The sequence below is a fragment of the Terrapene carolina genome, unplaced genomic scaffold (genome assembly GCF_002925995.2).
Source record: "Terrapene carolina triunguis isolate 2854851 unplaced genomic scaffold, T_m_triunguis-2.0 Scaffold714, whole genome shotgun sequence".
Lineage (NCBI taxonomy): Eukaryota > Metazoa > Chordata > Testudines > Emydidae > Terrapene > Terrapene triunguis.
Window position 1 is genome coordinate 7,393,550 of NW_020665065.1, and position 17,976 is coordinate 7,411,525.

The following is a 17,976-nucleotide window of genomic DNA, read 5'->3' on the forward strand; positions in this document are numbered from 1 at the left end:
ACCAGCTGTGAAGTTGGGAATTGGATCCAGAGTTTGACGGCGTTTGGGGTTCAGACCAATCTCTAATTACTATGATCTATAGTGAGCATCACTCTAATGGAAGGAAGGGTCCTAGGAGTTGCTGGGTGAGGTAACTAAGGAGAATAGCCCTCCCATACGAGGGACGGGGGGCCAGGCTTAATCCTGCCCAGCCAGCACAGGAGATCTGGCAGGCACTTACTGTTGGGTTTTATGATCGAAATGGATCAGCAAAACAAATCACTCTTGTTTCTAGCTGAACACTCCGGTCAGGGGCGTTGTGCACGAGATGGGGTGGTGAAATGAGAGAAGCAGCAATGACTGATCAATGCTGACACATCTAGAATTGGCTTTTCCAAATACTCTGCAAGAGAGGTGCCTGGAGTGTGGGGGAGGGGGTATCTGTATTCTCATTGGGTTTTATTACTTTCCCTGGTTTGTAAGGCTGCATACCACTAATAAAGGTCATTTTCAAGGCATCCACCAGCCTAGGGCTTGTTAATGATACAGGCTGTCTTCTGGTTTCCCGATTCATTTCCCTCCTCTCTTTGATGCCTGTACCATGCCCACTGACGTCAATAGGAGCTGCAAATGCATTGATAGCAGAATAGACCCGCCCTCTTCTTTCCCTGGCAGGTGCCACCATTCATGGTGATTAACCCAGAGGTCTAGGTAGAAGCAAAACGTACTTGTTCCCAACGTTGTCTGTTGTACAACCACCATGTGACCTGTGGTGGGTTGAATGTGGAGGGAGTGTTGCCTGAAGTCCCTCTGCACTGCAAATTAAATGGGAAATTGCAGATGATTGGATCAGCCTCAGGAGCTCCCCCTAGTGAAATGGGCCGGTAGTGACTTGTAACTGGCTGGAGAAGCCAACACCTGTAGGATGCCTGCAGCTCAGTGATGAAACTGTTCATGCCAAGCAGCATCTTTACAGAACTGGTGTGAATACTGTACGTTGGTGCCATTGCTGAGGGCAAGACAGGGGGAATCTTGTGGCTGTGTCTTGCCTCTGCTTTGGAAAGCTGTGTCTCGAAAGGCGCAGTCCAAACGGTGAGCTGAAACAAAGTGACGCTCTCTGCGGAGGTGGCTGAGCTCCGAGAAGCATCTAACCTCTCTTCCTTTCAGAATTGGAAGAATCTCCCTTGACTGTGAAGAGTGACATGGCTACTATTGTCAAGGTTATGCAGTTACCCGACTCAGGCCTGGAAATCCGGGACAGAATGTGGTTAAAAATTACCATCTCCAATGCAGTGATAGGTAAGCGGGTCCCCCGACGGCTGCTCGGATCACCCAGTGGCTTGTTAGAAACGGGCTAGGGACGCTGCCTTTTAGAGCCGTGGTGACTTTTTTTTTTTTTCCTTGTGTGTATCTGTGAAAGAATCTAGTTGTGAAAGGGGAGCACGAATGACTCGAGTTTGAACTAGTGTGGGCTAGGACTGTACAAACATCCCCCACCCATTGTCCCACTGCACCTGAACCCTGATGGATAATACCACTGCTGTTCCCATCCTGTGCCTCCATGTAGCTGTGGAATGCATCTGAGTCCCGGATAGCAGCGCCCCCTGCTGCTCCAAACCTGCACGTTCACACAGCTCTGCCAACACCTCTCAGTCGTGACCTGAACCACCCCCTAGCTATTCCCCTCTTGAACAGAGACTGCCAAGTGACCCAGATGGTGTTTTCGTGCTGCAGGCAAATGTGTACTGAGCTCTAAACAACCTAAGTTCCTTTTACTTGTCACCTAAACAGGACACTAGACAGCCTGGAGTCGGCCCCTCTCCTGGCCCCCCCATCTGTTGAACACCTGTCACTGTCTGTATAAACACTGTATCATTTCAGATTGTCTTAATTCCTTCTCATATGCACTATGTAAAAAAAAAAAAAAAAAAAAATTCCATGTATGATATTTCCCCCAGCATTTAAATGAATAGGTGCTCCACCTGGATGCAGGATTGTTTTTCACTCCCTGGCTTAAACTGATGGCTGCTGGTGGTTAGCGCTGTTAGATAGCTGCTCCATCCCACCCCAGAGGTGGATGCATTTCCGTGGTGGGCCAAGTGATCTCCAGATGAAAGGTGCTATGAAATTATGATATTCTGAATTTTTCCTGGGCAGGGCCTGACCTGTATCTTTTTTTTGACAGTTCCTAGCACAGCGATGCTCTGAGCTGGTTGAGGCCTATCGGCACTAATGCATTATGATAGATAATGATAGGAGTTCGAACGTTGTCTTGCCGGCTAAAAGTAACATTGGGATGTTTCTCCTTCTCTTTCTCCATTCCCCGCTCCTATTGCAGGGGCAGATGTGGTCGACTGGCTTTACACGCACGTGGAGGGCTTCAAGGACAGACGGGAGGCTAGAAAATACGCCAGCAGCATGTTAAAACACGGCTACCTCAGGCACACGGTGAACAAAATCACCTTCTCAGAGCAGTGCTATTACGTCTTCGGGGACCTCTGCAGCAGTAAGTTCCTCAGCCGTGAAGGGCAAAGCTGCGCGTGTGCTGGATGCCAGCTCCTCTGTTCTGGCAGGAAGCGCAGGACAGCCTCCTGTGGGATTTCACAGGCACATTTCCACACCTCCCCACCACCCGAGTCACATTATTGTTAGCCAATATTTTCCCCTAGGAGAAGTAACTGAGTTATCTTGCCAGAAGCTGGGACTGGGCGACAGGGGATGGATCACTTGATGATTACCTGTTTTGTTCATTCCCTCTGGGGCACCTGGCATTGACCACTGTTGGAAGACAGGATACTGGGCTAGATGGACATTTGGTCTGACCTAGTCTGGCCGTTCTTATGTTCTTATCTGGGTAGGAAGGATGGTCTAATGATCTAGGACACTGGACTGGGACTCAGAAAATCTGAGTTCCAATCCTGACTCTGCCACACGCCTGCGTGTCCTCGGGCCTCAGTTCCTCATCTGTAAAATGGGGCTAGTATTACCCTGCTTTACGGGGATGCTGTGAGGGGCTCAAACGCTACGGTGATGTGGGCTGTGTGCGTATGATCTGACATGGAATAATGATTTCATGCCCTGACACAAGCGTGATCAGCAGAGGCATTCCGGCTGGCCCTCCTTTTGTGTAAGGCTGCCAGGCATTCTCCGCTGACCCCTCTTGCTCGGGAATTCGTTCTTCAGGTCACTTCGGGGGCCCCCATCGTGGCAGTGTGTTAGCACCTCTATTTCAGTCACGGCTGTCCCCTCGCCACGTCCCTCAGCGTTCAGGACAGATCCCACTTGTACAGAGGGGGCGCTGAAGCACAGAGCGGATGGAAGCTACCTCTGCACTTGGAGCTCGGGGGGCGATTCCAGGCTCGGGGAGACCTGCTCGCTGTCATCAGGCTTCACGCTAAAAATAGTAGCGTCGCCGCAATAGTGCGCAGGCAGCGGGAGCAGCAGCACGGGCTAGCTGCCCTGAGCATGTTTTCCCACCCCCCCCACCTCGGTGCCGAAGCAGGTTTATTGTCGGGGCGGCTGGCCTGAGCTGTCCATGCTGCCGTGGCCTCACTACTCGTTTTAGCACACTTGCTCAGCACAAGGGTGAGTGTGCACGCTGGGAATCACACCCCTCGCTCCAAGTGTAGCTGGCAGCCTGGACTTGCCCAAAGTCACACAGGGAGTCTGAGGCAGAGTCAGGCATTGAGCCCTGATCTCCTGAGTCCCAGTCTAGTGCCTTAAGCACAAGGCCACCATCCTTCCTTAGTCCGCCAGAGACTGGCTTCGTTAACCTTGTGGTTCTGCTGCAAGGCCCATCTCCCCACTGAGATGCTGCCTATAAACATTAGAATGTCTTTGCGGGTGGCTGGTAGCGAGAGGCAAATGGTAGAAGGTTTGGGGCGTCGAATCAGAGCAGTGCATGTGTTTTTGCACTCGCAGTTGCACACGCCCACTTGAGACTGTCATAGGTGCCGACTCTGTGAGTGCTCCAGGCCTGGAGCACCCACGGGGAAAAATTAGTTGGTGCTCTGCACCCACTGGCAGACAAGCTCCCCTCACCCCCCACCCCACCTTCTCCTCCCCCTTCTCTTCCCCCCAAGTGCGCCGCGTCCCCGCTCCTCCGCCTACCACCCAGTGCTTCCCGCCGCCAAGCAGCTGTTTGGCGGCACTTAAGACTTTGTGGGAGGGAGGGGGAGGAGCGGGGACCTGGCGTGCTCAGGAGAGGAGGTGGGGCAGGGGCAGGGACTTTGGGGAAGGGGGTGGAATCGGGGCGGGGAGTTTGGGGAAGGGGTGGAATGAGGGCAGGGCGAGGGCAATGCAGGGGCAGGGCCAGAAGGGGTCGAGCACCCACCAGGAACAGTGGAAGTCGGCGCCTATGATATCCGTCCCTCCATATTCAGTATTCATGCCTACTTCACCCTGGGTAATAGCTTGATTGAGCTGCTGAGGTTAAGTCCCAGGTAAACCCACTAGCTGTCGTTCTAGAGGAGGAGGATCGTATGGGGGGATCGGGGCTAGGGAAGAGTACTGGCCTCACCTTTTCTTTCTTCCTCCAGATATGGCTGCCTTGAACCTTAACAACGGTTCTAGCGGAGCCTCTGATCAGGACACTCTTGCTCCCCTTCCACATCCTGCTGCACCTTGGCCGTTAGGCCAGGGGTACCCCTACCAGTACCCACTCCCCCCTCCATGCTTCCCACCAGCATACCAGGACCCAGGCTTCAGCTACGGAAGTGGCAGTGCGGGTAGCCAGCAAAGTGAAGGTAAGCCTGTGAGTGGAGCACGCGCTGTCCCAGCTCCCATTATCCCTGGCCATTTGCTTGAGTTTCCCTAGTCCTGTCTGTGCTCCCCTTCCTCGTGGTTTTGTATGCTCCACGCATGGGATGTGTGGCAACTGTGCTGAATCAAAACTCTCTTTGCAGACGCAAGGGAGAGGCGGGCCGGCCTTTCAGCACCGCAGTGAAAGTGCCCGTTACGTTTTAATTGAGCCAGCTCAATATTCCATCCGGGTAGTTCACTAGCGCTCAGCACTCAGAGCAAGAACCACGGGGGAACTAGATACGGGGCTGTCTGTCGTGTCCAATGTGGCATAGGTACCCCACAGCATTACATACTACACAGCACTGATAAATCCCTAATTAATCCAGCGGTAATGACCCACTCCTCACCCCAGGAAAGAGCTACATAGATAGCAGCTTGCCGACTAATCAAAAGGCCACGATGAGACCCTGAGAGGTGAAGGGCCTGGTTTTCACAGGTGCGAGTCGCTGATTTCGGTGGAGTACTCGACGTCCCTGAAAATCAGACCGTTAGTGGTTTGCTTGAAGCCACGTGCCAGAACTGAGAGTCAGGGACAGAAGTGGGATTCCAAACTACACGCTCCTGACTTCCACTTCCGCACTCAGTGCAGAAGGCCATTCACCTCCTCTCGTGTGAAATAAGCAAAAAGAGTGGTGTCTGGAGCAGCCAGCCAAATACACTGCAACCCTGAAACGCCATTCCGCGGGGAGCACAATGACTTTCGCTCTGATGCATGTTGCATGGGCTGCATGAATGTACCGCCTCCTTTCCAGCCCTAGGATCACCCTGCTACTTCATTCTGAGCATAGTAAATAAAACATGATTCTGTGGTGTGACTGTCCAGTGGGGGCCCCCTGCAATTTCTTAAATACACTGCTTCCGGTGTGTGAATATCCCTCTTGGAAACACTGCCAGTAACCAAAAAGCAAGGCTCAGAAGGAGTCTCCAAGCTCGGGTATGAATCATGTTACCGAGATAAACATCCAGTAATTTGCCTGCAGCCCCTCCAGACTTAACCCAACCTCCTTCATTTTGCAAACCCAGGCTGGAAATCCCCTGAGAAGAGCTCTCTTGTGAGATTTCCAGTGCTTGCCCTTCCCACTTCAGCTGAAAACAAATGTGTGTGGGAGGGAAACCAAAAAAGTTCAGATCTTTAGGAAAAAATCCACATCAGGTCTGTTCTGCCACTGGGGGGGCACTGATTTTTCCTCAGGGGGTTCACCAGTCACTGTGAGCAACAGAATATTAGCCCTTTGCAGCTGGAATAGGAAAGGTACAGTCTTTTTGTCCATGCATCCTGGGTTACCAGCTAGGAGAGTTTCATTAAAGGCGACGTGAGGGTTTCATTTTGAATGGTTCAACACTTTTTTTCTCCCTTGTTCTACTTTTGGAAACTACACTGCTGTGTTGTTTCTTGTTTTTGTAACTGTGTTATTCCCTTGTTTTGTTCTGAGCAAGCATTAGACTGAAGGATTCAGAAAGGAATGGCTGACACTAGGGGATTGGTAAGCTTCAAACGCCTCCATAATACAATGAATTCATAGCATGATCATTTAGACTCTTGTGATCCAAATGTTTAGCTGTTCCCCCCCCCCCTTTATTTTATTTTTAATTGTCAGAGGCACTTTGCCTGTCCCAGCGCATCCTGTTGTAATACCGTGGCATTAGCGGAGCAAGCAATCTGACTGCACAGCGGTACAACAGCTACCGGGGAATGACATCAGAATTCTCCCTGCCAACGTGCAGGCTTCCAAATGGTGCCCTGAGCGCCTTTGGTCAGCCTTTTGACTTCCCCTCCTGGATCCTGTTTTTATTAGTCCAATAAGCTGCTTCTAGAGGTGTCCGCCAATGCTCTCCTGGCACACGCCTGGTGGAAGGCCTGTGGGTGCCAGCCATGCACCTTAGTTGTTGGGGGTGCTGGACCGGGCTGCTGGATCTGGTCACACTGGGCATTCAGAAGTCTGAAAGCTGACATGAGTGACGGACGCGTAAAGTGAGCAGCCATTGAGGGTGTAGCAATAACTCAGCTATTCAAAAAGAGACAGTGGCTCTGGTAGGTTGGTAGTGACCCCCAGGCAGCAAAGGGGATATCCCAGGATTTCAGTGGCCGGGGAGCCGAGGGTGTCTGTGCAGATCTAGTGAGTGTCCATGTCACACAATTGGTACCTCGTTAGTAGTCATCAGAGCGGCCAAGGATACTGGATTTTGTTCTCCTCTCCTGGATTTGTGGTGAGGTGTATTGGAAGGGCAATGAGAGGAAGCTTGCCCTGCTGTTGCCTGAATCTTACTGTTCTGGGGAGGACGTAGTTCTTAGTAAATAGAGGGCTTAGTTCTCCAAAGCTGTCAGTTCAGCTCCTTTCACCTGCACCAAACTGAATGTGCTGCTCCCTTCAGCAGTGATTGTGCTGATGGGGTAAGTGAGCCTAGGTTCTGGGGCCTGATCTCGAATAGCAACTCACACAGACACCTTTACTTTGACGTACACCTCCAGCCTGAATCTAAGAACATTACTGCAGACTCGGCGCTGCATGCCCAGCATAGAACTAGAATGTGGGAGGAGAACGTCAAGGGGCCAGTTTTGTGCCATCTGGTTTTAAACCGCTCTCCATCCATGGGAATTCCTGCTTGAAAACTGATGCTATTGTCCTGGGACACGTTAGGGGAAAAGGAGACTTCTCTAGTGCTTAAAGGATTGCCACAATGTGGGGACCTCCTGCTGGGGAAAAAAGGCCCACTGCATTGGAATTTCTTCCTATCAAGGTGCTTCTTGATTTTGCAAAGCAGTTGCCAAAGAGCCCTGCCTTAAGATTTGTGTTTGGGTGGAGATGGGCACGGCGCCATTCACTCCTGGATAATTCTAATCAGTGCCTTGTAAGAAAACTCTATCTGTGTCATGCTGGCGTCGATCCTGCCTGGAGTGAGGGCTGGAACAGTCAGTTTGTTAATTCCCAATTATGCTGTGATACCTGTTGGTTTTTTTTTTAATTGGCTCATTAGGAGATGTTTGATAATGAAACTCAGCATTTATGTAGTGCTTTGTTTTCAAAGGGCTTAGCTAACCAATCCTTACAACACCCCTGGAAGGTAGGGGAGTAAATATAATCACCTCCATTCATGGATGGAGAAACTGAAGCCCAGAGCAGTTAAGTGTCTTGCCTAAAGCAAACAGGGGAATTGGTGGGGATTGGGAATAGAATTCACCAGTTGCAGGCTCCTAGTCTTGCGGTCAAACCCCTCGTCCACACTGCGTCTTGGATATTTCACATTCTGCTTTGGTCCTCAACCCCTGTGCATTCTGCAGGAGGCTTTGAGCTTTCTACTACACATGCCAGGCCTGCCTAGTTTTCTTTCCTCCATCTCCTTTATTTTGCCTTTTCTCAATATAATCTCATCAGCAGAAGGAGAGCCGCGACTAGCAATAGGAGCACCTGTGATTCTCTCTTCCCTCTCTCCCGTTGCATTAACCATCAATGCCATGATGACTTGAGTAGCAAGCACTTGTTCAAATTCAGAATGTGGCCCATGGTTACGAGGTGGAGGAGTTTGTGTGTGAATGGAACCACAAACTAAGGGCGTTGGTTTGAGCGGAGCAATTCGTTCCTTGTTGAATGATGGCTTGGAAAGTTAGGATTTTTTTTGAGAGAGAGATTTAACTTGGAAATATCGACCTAAGTATCCATCCCATGCTCATCCTTCTGATATCTGAGCGCCTCCCGCAGCTGCTCACATGGGGCCTCGCCCCAAGCCCAGTGAAGTCAATAGCTCACACTCACTCGCATGACGTGGCTACTTGTAACAAACTCACAGGCATTATTTTTCAGCCTCTGTGGGGAACATCTTTTAGACCCAGCATTTGCATGATCCACGGCAATCTACGTTTAACAACTCTACACGCCGGCTTTTGAAGGCCGCTACAACCACAAAACACCTCAGTGATGGGCTCCATAGGAATCTGCCTTTGGGTCAGGCCCTAATGCCATGGAAGCCAACAGAACGACTTCCGTTGCCTTCACTGGGTTTGGAGCAGGGCCATCATTTGAATCTGCTTTGTTTATCAAAGACTGATACAGGAAAGACCAGATGAGTTTTGTTTTGAAGAAGAGGTTCCATGGTAGGATAACCCATTCCTGTGCCAGGGTTCCTGGCATCCACGCATTGAGTCAATCATACTGTTAGAAGGAACCGATTTTGTGTTTAAAAACAGAACCCCCCCACCCCTCCATTTTCTCCCCTTTTTGTCTTTTCCCTCTCTACGTGCCGGGGGGTGGGGGGGGAAAGGCATGGAAGCAGAGGGGCTTCGGGCTGTAGTTCTAGGCTAGCCAATGCTTTCCCCGTGCTGGCTCCAGAGGAAGGGTTCGATCGATGTGTATCCTTGCATGCCACAACTTCCTCAGCTTTGTTCTAGCGGGTGTCGTCGCCAAATTCTGGAGTCATCCATAGCCTGTTGTGCTTGACGTGGGCCGGAGTTGGTCATGGTCATTGTTGCCACTGGTCATGGGTTTGATGCCGGGGGATTTCAGGAAGTGTTGATGAATGTGGAGGGGAGGAAACGTGACTGACTGACCCCTCCCGTTCTGTTCCTGTTGCTCACTGTCCACAGGAAGCAAGAGCAGCGGCTCTAACCGAAGCAACAGTGAGAACAGCCGGAGGGCTCTGGGCAGGGAGAAGGACCGCAAGTCAGCCGGAAGCGGCAGCGAATCCGACCACACTGCCTGCAGCGGGGGCGGAGCCAGCGTAGTGCGCCGCGAACGGCCCGTCAGCCAGCTCAGCCACCGGAGTCACGTCTCTGCCACCCACAGCGAGAGAAGCCACCACAGCCACCATTCGTACGGGCCTCCGGGGGTCCCACCCCTCTACAACCTGCCAAAGCTAGGCTCCAAAGTCTACGGGACGAGTGGACCCCCCGGCGGACCTCCCGTGAGAGAACTGAGTTCCGTTCCTCCAGAGCTGACAGGGAGCCGGCAGTCCTTCCAGAAGGCGATGGGCAACCCTTGCGAATTCTTCGTTGACATCATGTGAGAGGAAGTGCCTTCAGACTCTGTTTTGGGGGGAGGGGCGGGAGGGGCTTGTTTTCGTTGATGTTGGGGTTTGGGGGTGGGGTCATTGCCGAACACTTTTAAGAAAGAAAGCTTGGCTGGATTGCATGTAACACCTTCCTGAATCTCAGTCGTGTGTTGCAAAAAACAAAAACAAATCACCTGGGATTCTTAAATATCAGCAAATCAATGGCATCTTTTCTTTCTTCCTCCTTCCCCCCCCCCCTTTCTCCCCATGTTTTTTAATGTGGTTGACTGGTGTATATTCACAGCCTAACGAGCTTTGGTAATTGTGGCACCTACTTTCAGTGCAATTAGTGTGTCGTCTTGGCTGATTCAAGACTATTATTTCATATGACTTCTAAGTTTCCAGTGATGCATTATTAGCACCTTTATTTTTCTCTCTCTCTGTCTTACCAGAAACACTGGCTACTATGATTGATTTCCCTGTCATACATCTGGTATATAGCAAACAACAATACAAGCAGCCCTGACGCCTGAAAGTGTGTGGGCAGTATGTAAGAGGGGCAGGCACCGAGCGAAATTCCCAGCAGTAGGCAAAGATCTGATTCGATGTAGAACCCTTCTTTCCTCTGCTGAGTAAGGAGTAGAATTGTCTTTCATTTTGACATGATCCTATCACAATTGTGACACCCCTGCTGACGAGGCACGTCCGTTTTTGTCTGGTCATAACATGCACTTAATTGCTGTTGTAAAGGTTGTTCCTGCAGCAATGGGACAGTTGCCGCTATCTGGTTATGCAAGGCATAGATGCAGCTTTTCCCAATTTAAAGAGGAGATGTTCATCCTATCCCTGCCCACATCAGTGGCTTTGCTGGTCATTGTGGCCGCTCTTTTTCTTCTTGGTTGCTGAATAAGATCTTCCTGGCATCACCCTTCCCAGCTTCACCTCCGCTGTGAATCAGAATCCTGGGGTTGGCCCTGCAATGTTACCAAGTGGGCGTGTTCTGAAGGCCGACAGGGCTAGAGGTTAGTAAAAGTGGTAAGGGAAATGCTTTTATGCACAGCTCAGAAATGCTCAAATGGAGTCCTCTTTCTACCTGACACCAAGTGAAACCTGTGCTAAGGGTCCCATTTCCAACAGGCAGCTTTTTCTTAAGCATCCGCTGTCACGCATCTCCACGGATTTCAGTCCTATGGTGTTGGAAATCCACCTTTATTAGTCAGCTCTTCCTGATGAATTTGAGGATAGGTGCTTAAATCACACTTCACTGTACAGAGAAGATTTTTTCCCCAATATGACGGTCCCTGCTGCTATATTCCTTGCAGAAGAGAAGGTGTATAGCTGGATGCTGCTGGGATTTCATGTTCCCTTGTAATCCTGCTGCAGCACTGCCTTCCCAAGCAGTCTGCTTGTCATGTCACGCACCCTGGGTGGCTGCCACAGCTTTTTCTTTTACTTTTTCTTAGTGGAATTAGAAAAAGAGACAGGGTAAAATTTGCAAAAGTAGCGAAATGACTTAGGATCGTAGGGCTCCTTTTCAAACGCGACTTAGGCACAGAGCAACCTGCAAGTCAGTGGGTCTTAGGACGTGTCTAAATGAAGAGTTAGTGCATGGCAAGCAGGGGCGTAAAGCTGCAGCACTCCAGCGTGTCACGTACCAACGGTCCATGTGGATCCCACTGCTGTACCCACAAGGTTCCTTAGATTACACGGACATACAGCTGTTTGAAACAGCCATTCACTACACCAGTGCACATTAGTGAACAGTGGCAGGATCCACACGGACAGTTAGTGTGCTGGAGCACTGTAGATTTTACACCCCACCTTGCCACACACCAACTCCCCGTTTAAGCTCCTAAATCCCTTTTGCCTAACTCACCCATTGGCTAGCATCGCCCAGCTGTGTTTCTGGAAGCAGAGCTTTCATTACGATTCATCTGGAATCCCAAACTATACTGGCTAAGTAGCAAAGTTGCCGGTGACCAATATAAAATTGCACGATCCTTTTAGAACCTGCAGCTGTTCAGCAACATTCTTTTCATTTTTCACCTAGGCATGACACAAATACTAATCACCCTCAGAAATTCATTTTTTTTAAATCAAACTTTAAAGCAATCAGAGAAATCAGGGTAAATCATCCCTTACTTTTGCTGTATCTCAAGGAGGCACTGTTTTAAAAAAAAAAAAAAAAAAAAGTCTGTGACTTTACTGACAATCTCTGGTGGTTCTGCTTTTAAACCAGTTTTTTTATTTCTCTGCTCATGTATTTTTTTTTCTGGCTCACTTTATCTTAAAACAAAAGTTATGGGATCAGGGAAAAAGATTGTAGTGTTAATCTAGTAGGGTATACGGAAGGGGGAGTGAGTGCAGGCTGGGCTTTCACCCAAGGAGGCTAAAGTGTTTTATTTCCTTGTACGTCTTTTCAAGAGTTGCAGTTACACACTTGCTGTATTTTTTTTTCTTTTTGTTGTGGTGGTGGTAAGTGCTATTGGCAGAAAAACTGCTCTGTGTCGTGTTGCCCTTTGCTGCTGTGTTGAAATGATTGTGTTCTGTATTTCTGTGTGCATGGGTGACTCTGGAGTCAGGCTGACACAGTCCATATTGTAGGGGTGGGAAGGTGCTCATCTGCTGAAGGAAGCAGGCTGCCAAATCTGGCTTTGACTGTGGGTTAGAAATTAACCTGCTTCTATCCAAACTGGCTCCAGCTGAGATCAAGCTCCCAGTTCAGGCAAAGCATGCACTGCTCTGTGTGTGATGGCAGGTTATTAAACAATGAACAGCATCTTCTGTTCCCTGAAGAGCCAGAGGAGAATCTAAGTGCCCATTCTATGAATAGTGCAGTACATCATGGTTACAATCTAATACATCGGGCTTGATTCCCCTCTCCCTTCCCCTGGAGGAACGTACAGTAACTCCACTGAAGTCTAGGGAGATGCCAGGCTGAGTGAGTGGGGAACCAGGTGTAGACTGTTTGTCACTTATTCGTGAGTGGATGGAGGGAGATCTCCTCCAAAATCCTGCTGATGCCTTTAAATATGTCCAAGTTTATCTTTGCAGCATGGGGGTGTTTTGGGCCTAATTTTGCAAGCATATACTGCTTCCTCCAGAGAGACGTGCCCTTGACGTCAACGAGGCAGTTGTAAGTGCTACGCCAGGTGGCGAATAGTTGAAGGATCAGGCCCTTAAAGAGCATGTAGTTTCTTAGCAGAGCCCAGGTTAGTTTGCTCCTTTTAAGGTCGGGGAGTGGCAGTGGTCTGGCTCTAGAATGTATCTTGACCTGTCCTCCTCCCACTGCAATGAAAAGTAATGGGCTTGCCGTTAATAGGCACACGAAGGGTGTGATGCTGAATGGGTTAAAATGACAAGCTGGCCTCATAGCAGGAGCCTTAAATAGTATTTGAATTCGGGGGGTGGGAGGAAGGGAAAGGGGGGAATTAGCAAAATCTGCCTGTGCTCTGCAGCTAGACTTGCACTATTATTTATTCATTCCTGTCAACAGCAATTAATAAGGACAAATAGGTGTGTTTTGTGGCTTAGAGATAACATATGTGCCAAGGCTTTGGGATGACACCTCCTACTGGAATGTCAGTATTAACCCAACTCTCTAAAGAGTAAGATTTTGGTGAATGGTTTATGAGCGTCTTAAAGGCAATGCTGATGTCTTTGACCTCCTGTTAACACATTTTCATTTCAGAGGTAATAGTCCCTGGACACTTTATCCAAAGGTATATTGGATGGCAAACAATGCACAGGCGCCGACTTTTGATATTTTTGTTGTTTTTTGTCAAATTGACAGTCCCATCTTGAGACTGACAGCTGATGAGTTGATGTAATTGTTTTTGTTTTGCATTTAACTGGATTGTAATAAGATTGACTTTAAAAAAATCATTCTAATCAGTGATTAGAAATACATGTAAAGAATTTATGTACAGTAGAGGGGGGAAAACGTTAAATGATTTTAAATAATGAAAACCCAGACTATCACCTATTCTAGAATTGGTTCTACTCCGAGAGTAACCTTTTACTAGCATGGACTGCACTGTTCCTGTTAAATGTCTATTGCATAATTGAATTCTTTTTTGTAGATATTGTATTAAAACCCAAGTGTCTGTATAGTTAATATATAGCTGCTTATGTGTAAATGCTATTTTAAACACTAAAAAAGCTTTTAATTTTATGTGACAACTGCACCCAGTGTCTTGCCTTTATTGATAAGGTTACTTTGCACTTCTCTAGCACTTGCCTTCCAGGGATCTCAAGGCATGTCTGACAGCTCCCCCCTTGAGAGAGGTAAGTATTCTGTGCGGTTGATAGGAGGAAGTGTGGTCTGCGGGTTAGAGCAGGGAACTAGGATTCAGAGTTCTGTGGCCTATTGTCATTTCTCCGGATGCTCAGATACTGATAAGGCATAGGTGCTGGAAGTAGGGGTGCTTGAAGTGATTTCCATTATATGCAGGGTTTACATTTTGATTCAATGGCTCTCAGCACCCCCACTATACAAATTGTTCCAGCCCCCCTGTGATAAGGTGTATGACACAGAGAGTTAAATGAGTTGCCTAAGAGGTGGGAATAGAATCCAGAGATCTGATTGTCCCCATGCAGGATAATGAGTGAAAGGAGAGGTTCCCAGGAGTTATTGGCAGTGCTCAGTGCTTCTCGCAACCATGCCCTGACCTTGTCATCAATGCATTTGTGCAGAAAGCATGCTTGTCTCTTTAAAAGAGAGGCTAGATTAATTAGCCTATCTCCTCCCTCTCCCTGAGCCTGCCTTTGGAAAGGGAGTAGGCAGAGCTTGTGGGAGCACAAGTCTAATGTAGAGGGTGTGATATTTTGCACTGTATGGACCAGGGTGTTGTGAGTCCTGGGCCTAGGTTGGAACAAGCTGTCTGAGCTGCAAACCCAAGAAGCGAGTAAGAAATCTCTTCCTCTGTTCCCTGGAGCTGCTTGAACCCACTAACGGTCCTGTGACTAGACTCACTTGTTCTGGACTCTGCACGTCTGCCCCAGCTGAGATGGAGAGTAGGATCCTGCCGGACCCCAGATTGCAGGTGAGTCTAACGAGGAAACCCCAACAAAATGCATTTGATAAACAGCATAAAGAAATCTGCTCTCTAAAGCCTGAATGGGCCTGGCACAGAGATTCTCCCTAGGGCTTGATGGGGACCAAATCCCCCTCCTAGGCTGGCAAGAGCCAGCAGAAAGGGGGGTTGCTCTCAGTCATCAGGGGCCCCTAGAAGTCCCCTGAACACCCCTCGGGCTGATCATGGATAGTACTGCTCTGCAGCAGATATGGACTGGAGACCCCTTCTTTGGGCTGTGTGCAGAAGAACTTCCCCAGCTCTTCTATCTTTCAAAGCCTACATGTCGGCTTGGAGGGAGCGGAGGGGAAGTTGGCTAAACGCTGGATGCTAATCACAATTTAGAGCGCAGTCCAGAGCTGCTCAGCTGCAAGTGAGAGGAGAACTGGGCCCGGTATTTCTCAAACCTTGCAGATCTAGGCTGTGCAGCCTGCACTCACTCAGCAGTCTAAGAGGGAGTTGGATGATTGACTCCAGCCTGGGTCCCAGCACAGGTGACTCCACTTGGCGGTAAAAAGAAGGGGTCAGTTTAATCTCGGCTGACCTCAATAGAGTCTCATCAAAGAATGTGGCTCTGTATCTGTCCTGTTTTGAAAATGCTGATTGAAAATGACATAAACTGCTGTGCGGTCATGAAATCACCACTTGGGTCATCTCACATGTGACAGTACATCCTTGAGTACAGCCTCTGGCAATGAGGACTTAAAGCCAGATCCTGATACCTTGGCTCGCTCTGAGTAGCGCCTTACTCCACAAGAAATCCCACTCGCATGGATTTCCATACACACACGTGCACAGGTTCCCACCTCCAAAAGAACTTCAGTCTGCAGGGAGTTAAATGCAGAGGAAGAATTGTGCATGGGATGCATTGCAAAAGGCCTGTTCCTCTAATGTTCAGCCTATCACGCAGATTAGTGTCTGCTTATGTCCAGTCTTCATGTGCATTCAATTGATGGGATAATTTTCATGCAGCTCAGTGACTGGCTGATAAAGCCGCACTGATAAAAATGGAGGTAAAGACCAAACGCTTTGGGCCAACTTTGAAGGGGGGAGGGGGGAATAAAATAGGGAGATGTCAGGAAAAAAAGCTTCTTGCTTTCAAAAAGTTCTGCCTTGGGTACTTCCGAGGGGAACTCACGGGAGGCACCTTCAGACCGAACTGTTGCATTTTAATGTAGCTTCAGAGGGCCAAATATTGATCTAGTGGTGTAAATAAGGCGTAAATCCATATTAAGTCAATGGAATTACATGGGTGTAACGTTGATATAAAAGAGTGTGTGGAATCAGGATCTGTGTGTGTTACAATGTGATAAAATGATGCTTTTTTTTACCGTCGCCCCCCAAAAAAGAATGTGATTGTTCTTGCTACACAAAGGCCCCATTAAAAACTTATTTTATTTTTATTCATAATCTAGGATCTAATTTCAGTAAAGATGGATCCTGCTTTGATGTTCCTTAAAAAAAATAAATCCACCACAAACTTGGGCACGAGAAACCAGGAGATTTCCCCCTGAAATAATGCACTGCTTTTGTTTTCAGCACAGCAAGCAACGCACTTTGAGTAGGCAATGAAATGGAATGCACACAATGTGGTTCATTTCTGTGACTTATTGGCATTGAACTGAGCCTTCATTAGGGCAGAGCACAGGGAAAGGAACAGCTCGTTTTGCGAGGCAGGCTATGTCTACGCTTAAAAATGCTACAGCTCTGCCGTTGAAGCGCTGTAGTGATGGGAGGGGTTCTTCCCTTGATGTCGTTAATCCCCCTCCCCGGGAGGTGGTAGCCAAGTATGGAAGAATGGTGTTAGGGGTTGGCTTAACAACGTCACTCGGGGGGGTGGATTTTTCACACCCCTGAGTGACGCAGCTGGCTCGACCTAACTTTACAATGTAGACCAGCCCCTGGGATGCTTTGGTTGTGAGCACTTGAGGAGTTCTGGGGGCTGAGTGCTATTCTCTGGGTGTGTATGTTCCAAGCAAAACACTGTCTATATTTTATCTGTGATGGGGCTTTCTCCTGAGAGTCACTGAGCGTGTAGATGGAAGGGCCCATGGGCCGAACCGGAGTGACACTGCAACCCCTTGTAGCAGGTCCCAACACCGGGAACAGGGAGCCAGGCCCAGCGTCTGCTGCTGCGAGGTGAATGTGGAGTGGCCTCTTTCTCCAGCCCCTTCTGTTCCCCTCACCTTTCAGCAGCCCCACTAGTCTCTTTTATATGTTGATATAGCAAAGAACATGTTGTAATTTGTGGCCTTTCCATGACTTAGGGTTTTTTCCCCCACACTTCTGCTGTGAAATGTACTAAAAATCTCCATGCTGAGATCATAGCTTTAGTTATAACTGTGGCTTTCAGACTGTAAGCTCTTTGGGGGCAAGGACTGTCTTTCTATTCTTTGTCTGTGCAGCACCTAGCACAGTGAGGTCCTGGTCCTGGAGCTCATAGACATTAATGCAATGGAATAAATATCATCAGCCTCAGCCTGCAAGGCCTCCACACATGGAGCTTCCACTGAAACACCTGCAAACCCAGGGCCTGCTGGTTATCACTAGATAGTAGACCAGGGGCAGGCAAACTTCTTGGCTTGAGGGCCACATCAGGTTTCCAAAATTGAATAGAGGGCCGGTTAGGGGAGGCTGTGCCTCCCCAAACAGCCAGGCGTAGCCTGGCCCCTGACCCCTATCTGACCCCCCCCGCCTCCCCCCCCCCGACCGCCCCCCCCCCAGGACTCCTACCCCATCCAACCTCCCTGTCCCCTGACCGCCCCTGGACACCTCCCCAACTGCCCCCTGCCACTCCATCCAACCCTCCCTCTCCATCCTGACTGCCCCCCCGGGACCCCTGCCCCCATTCAACCCCCCTGTTCCCCGCCCCCTATCCACACCCCCACCCCCTGACCACCACCCTGAACTCCCCTGCCCTCTTACCGCCGTGCCTGGAGAGCCACCCAAAGCACCGGGTCAGGCCGCGGCTCTGCAGCTGCGCTGCCCGGCCGCCCAGAGCATTGCATCGGCGGCAGGGCGAGCTGAGGCTGCGGGAGAGAGGGAACAGCGGGGGAGGGCCGGGGGCTAGCTTCCTGGGTCAGGGCAGGACGGTCTTGCGGGCCGGATGTGGCCCACGGGCCATAGTTTGCCCACC

At 49.5% G+C, this 17,976-nt stretch overlaps 1 protein-coding gene across 2 annotated transcripts in view; it reads left to right on the plus strand.

The window, feature by feature from the left end:
• DVL1 (dishevelled segment polarity protein 1) overlaps window positions 1–9,792 on the plus strand; it is a 178,170-nt gene extending 168,378 nt beyond the window's left edge. For both annotated transcript variants that reach the window (XM_026660049.2, XM_026660050.2), the window contains exons 12-15: window positions 1,147–1,278; window positions 2,318–2,485; window positions 4,518–4,724; window positions 9,362–9,792. In XM_026660049.2, coding sequence (XP_026515834.1) covers window positions 1,147–1,278; window positions 2,318–2,485; window positions 4,518–4,724; window positions 9,362–9,780 — 926 coding nt within the window. In that variant the 3' untranslated portion in view covers window positions 9,781–9,792. The remainder of the gene's footprint in view (window positions 1–1,146; window positions 1,279–2,317; window positions 2,486–4,517; window positions 4,725–9,361) is intronic.
• The last annotated feature ends 8,184 nt before the right edge of the window (window positions 9,793–17,976 follow it).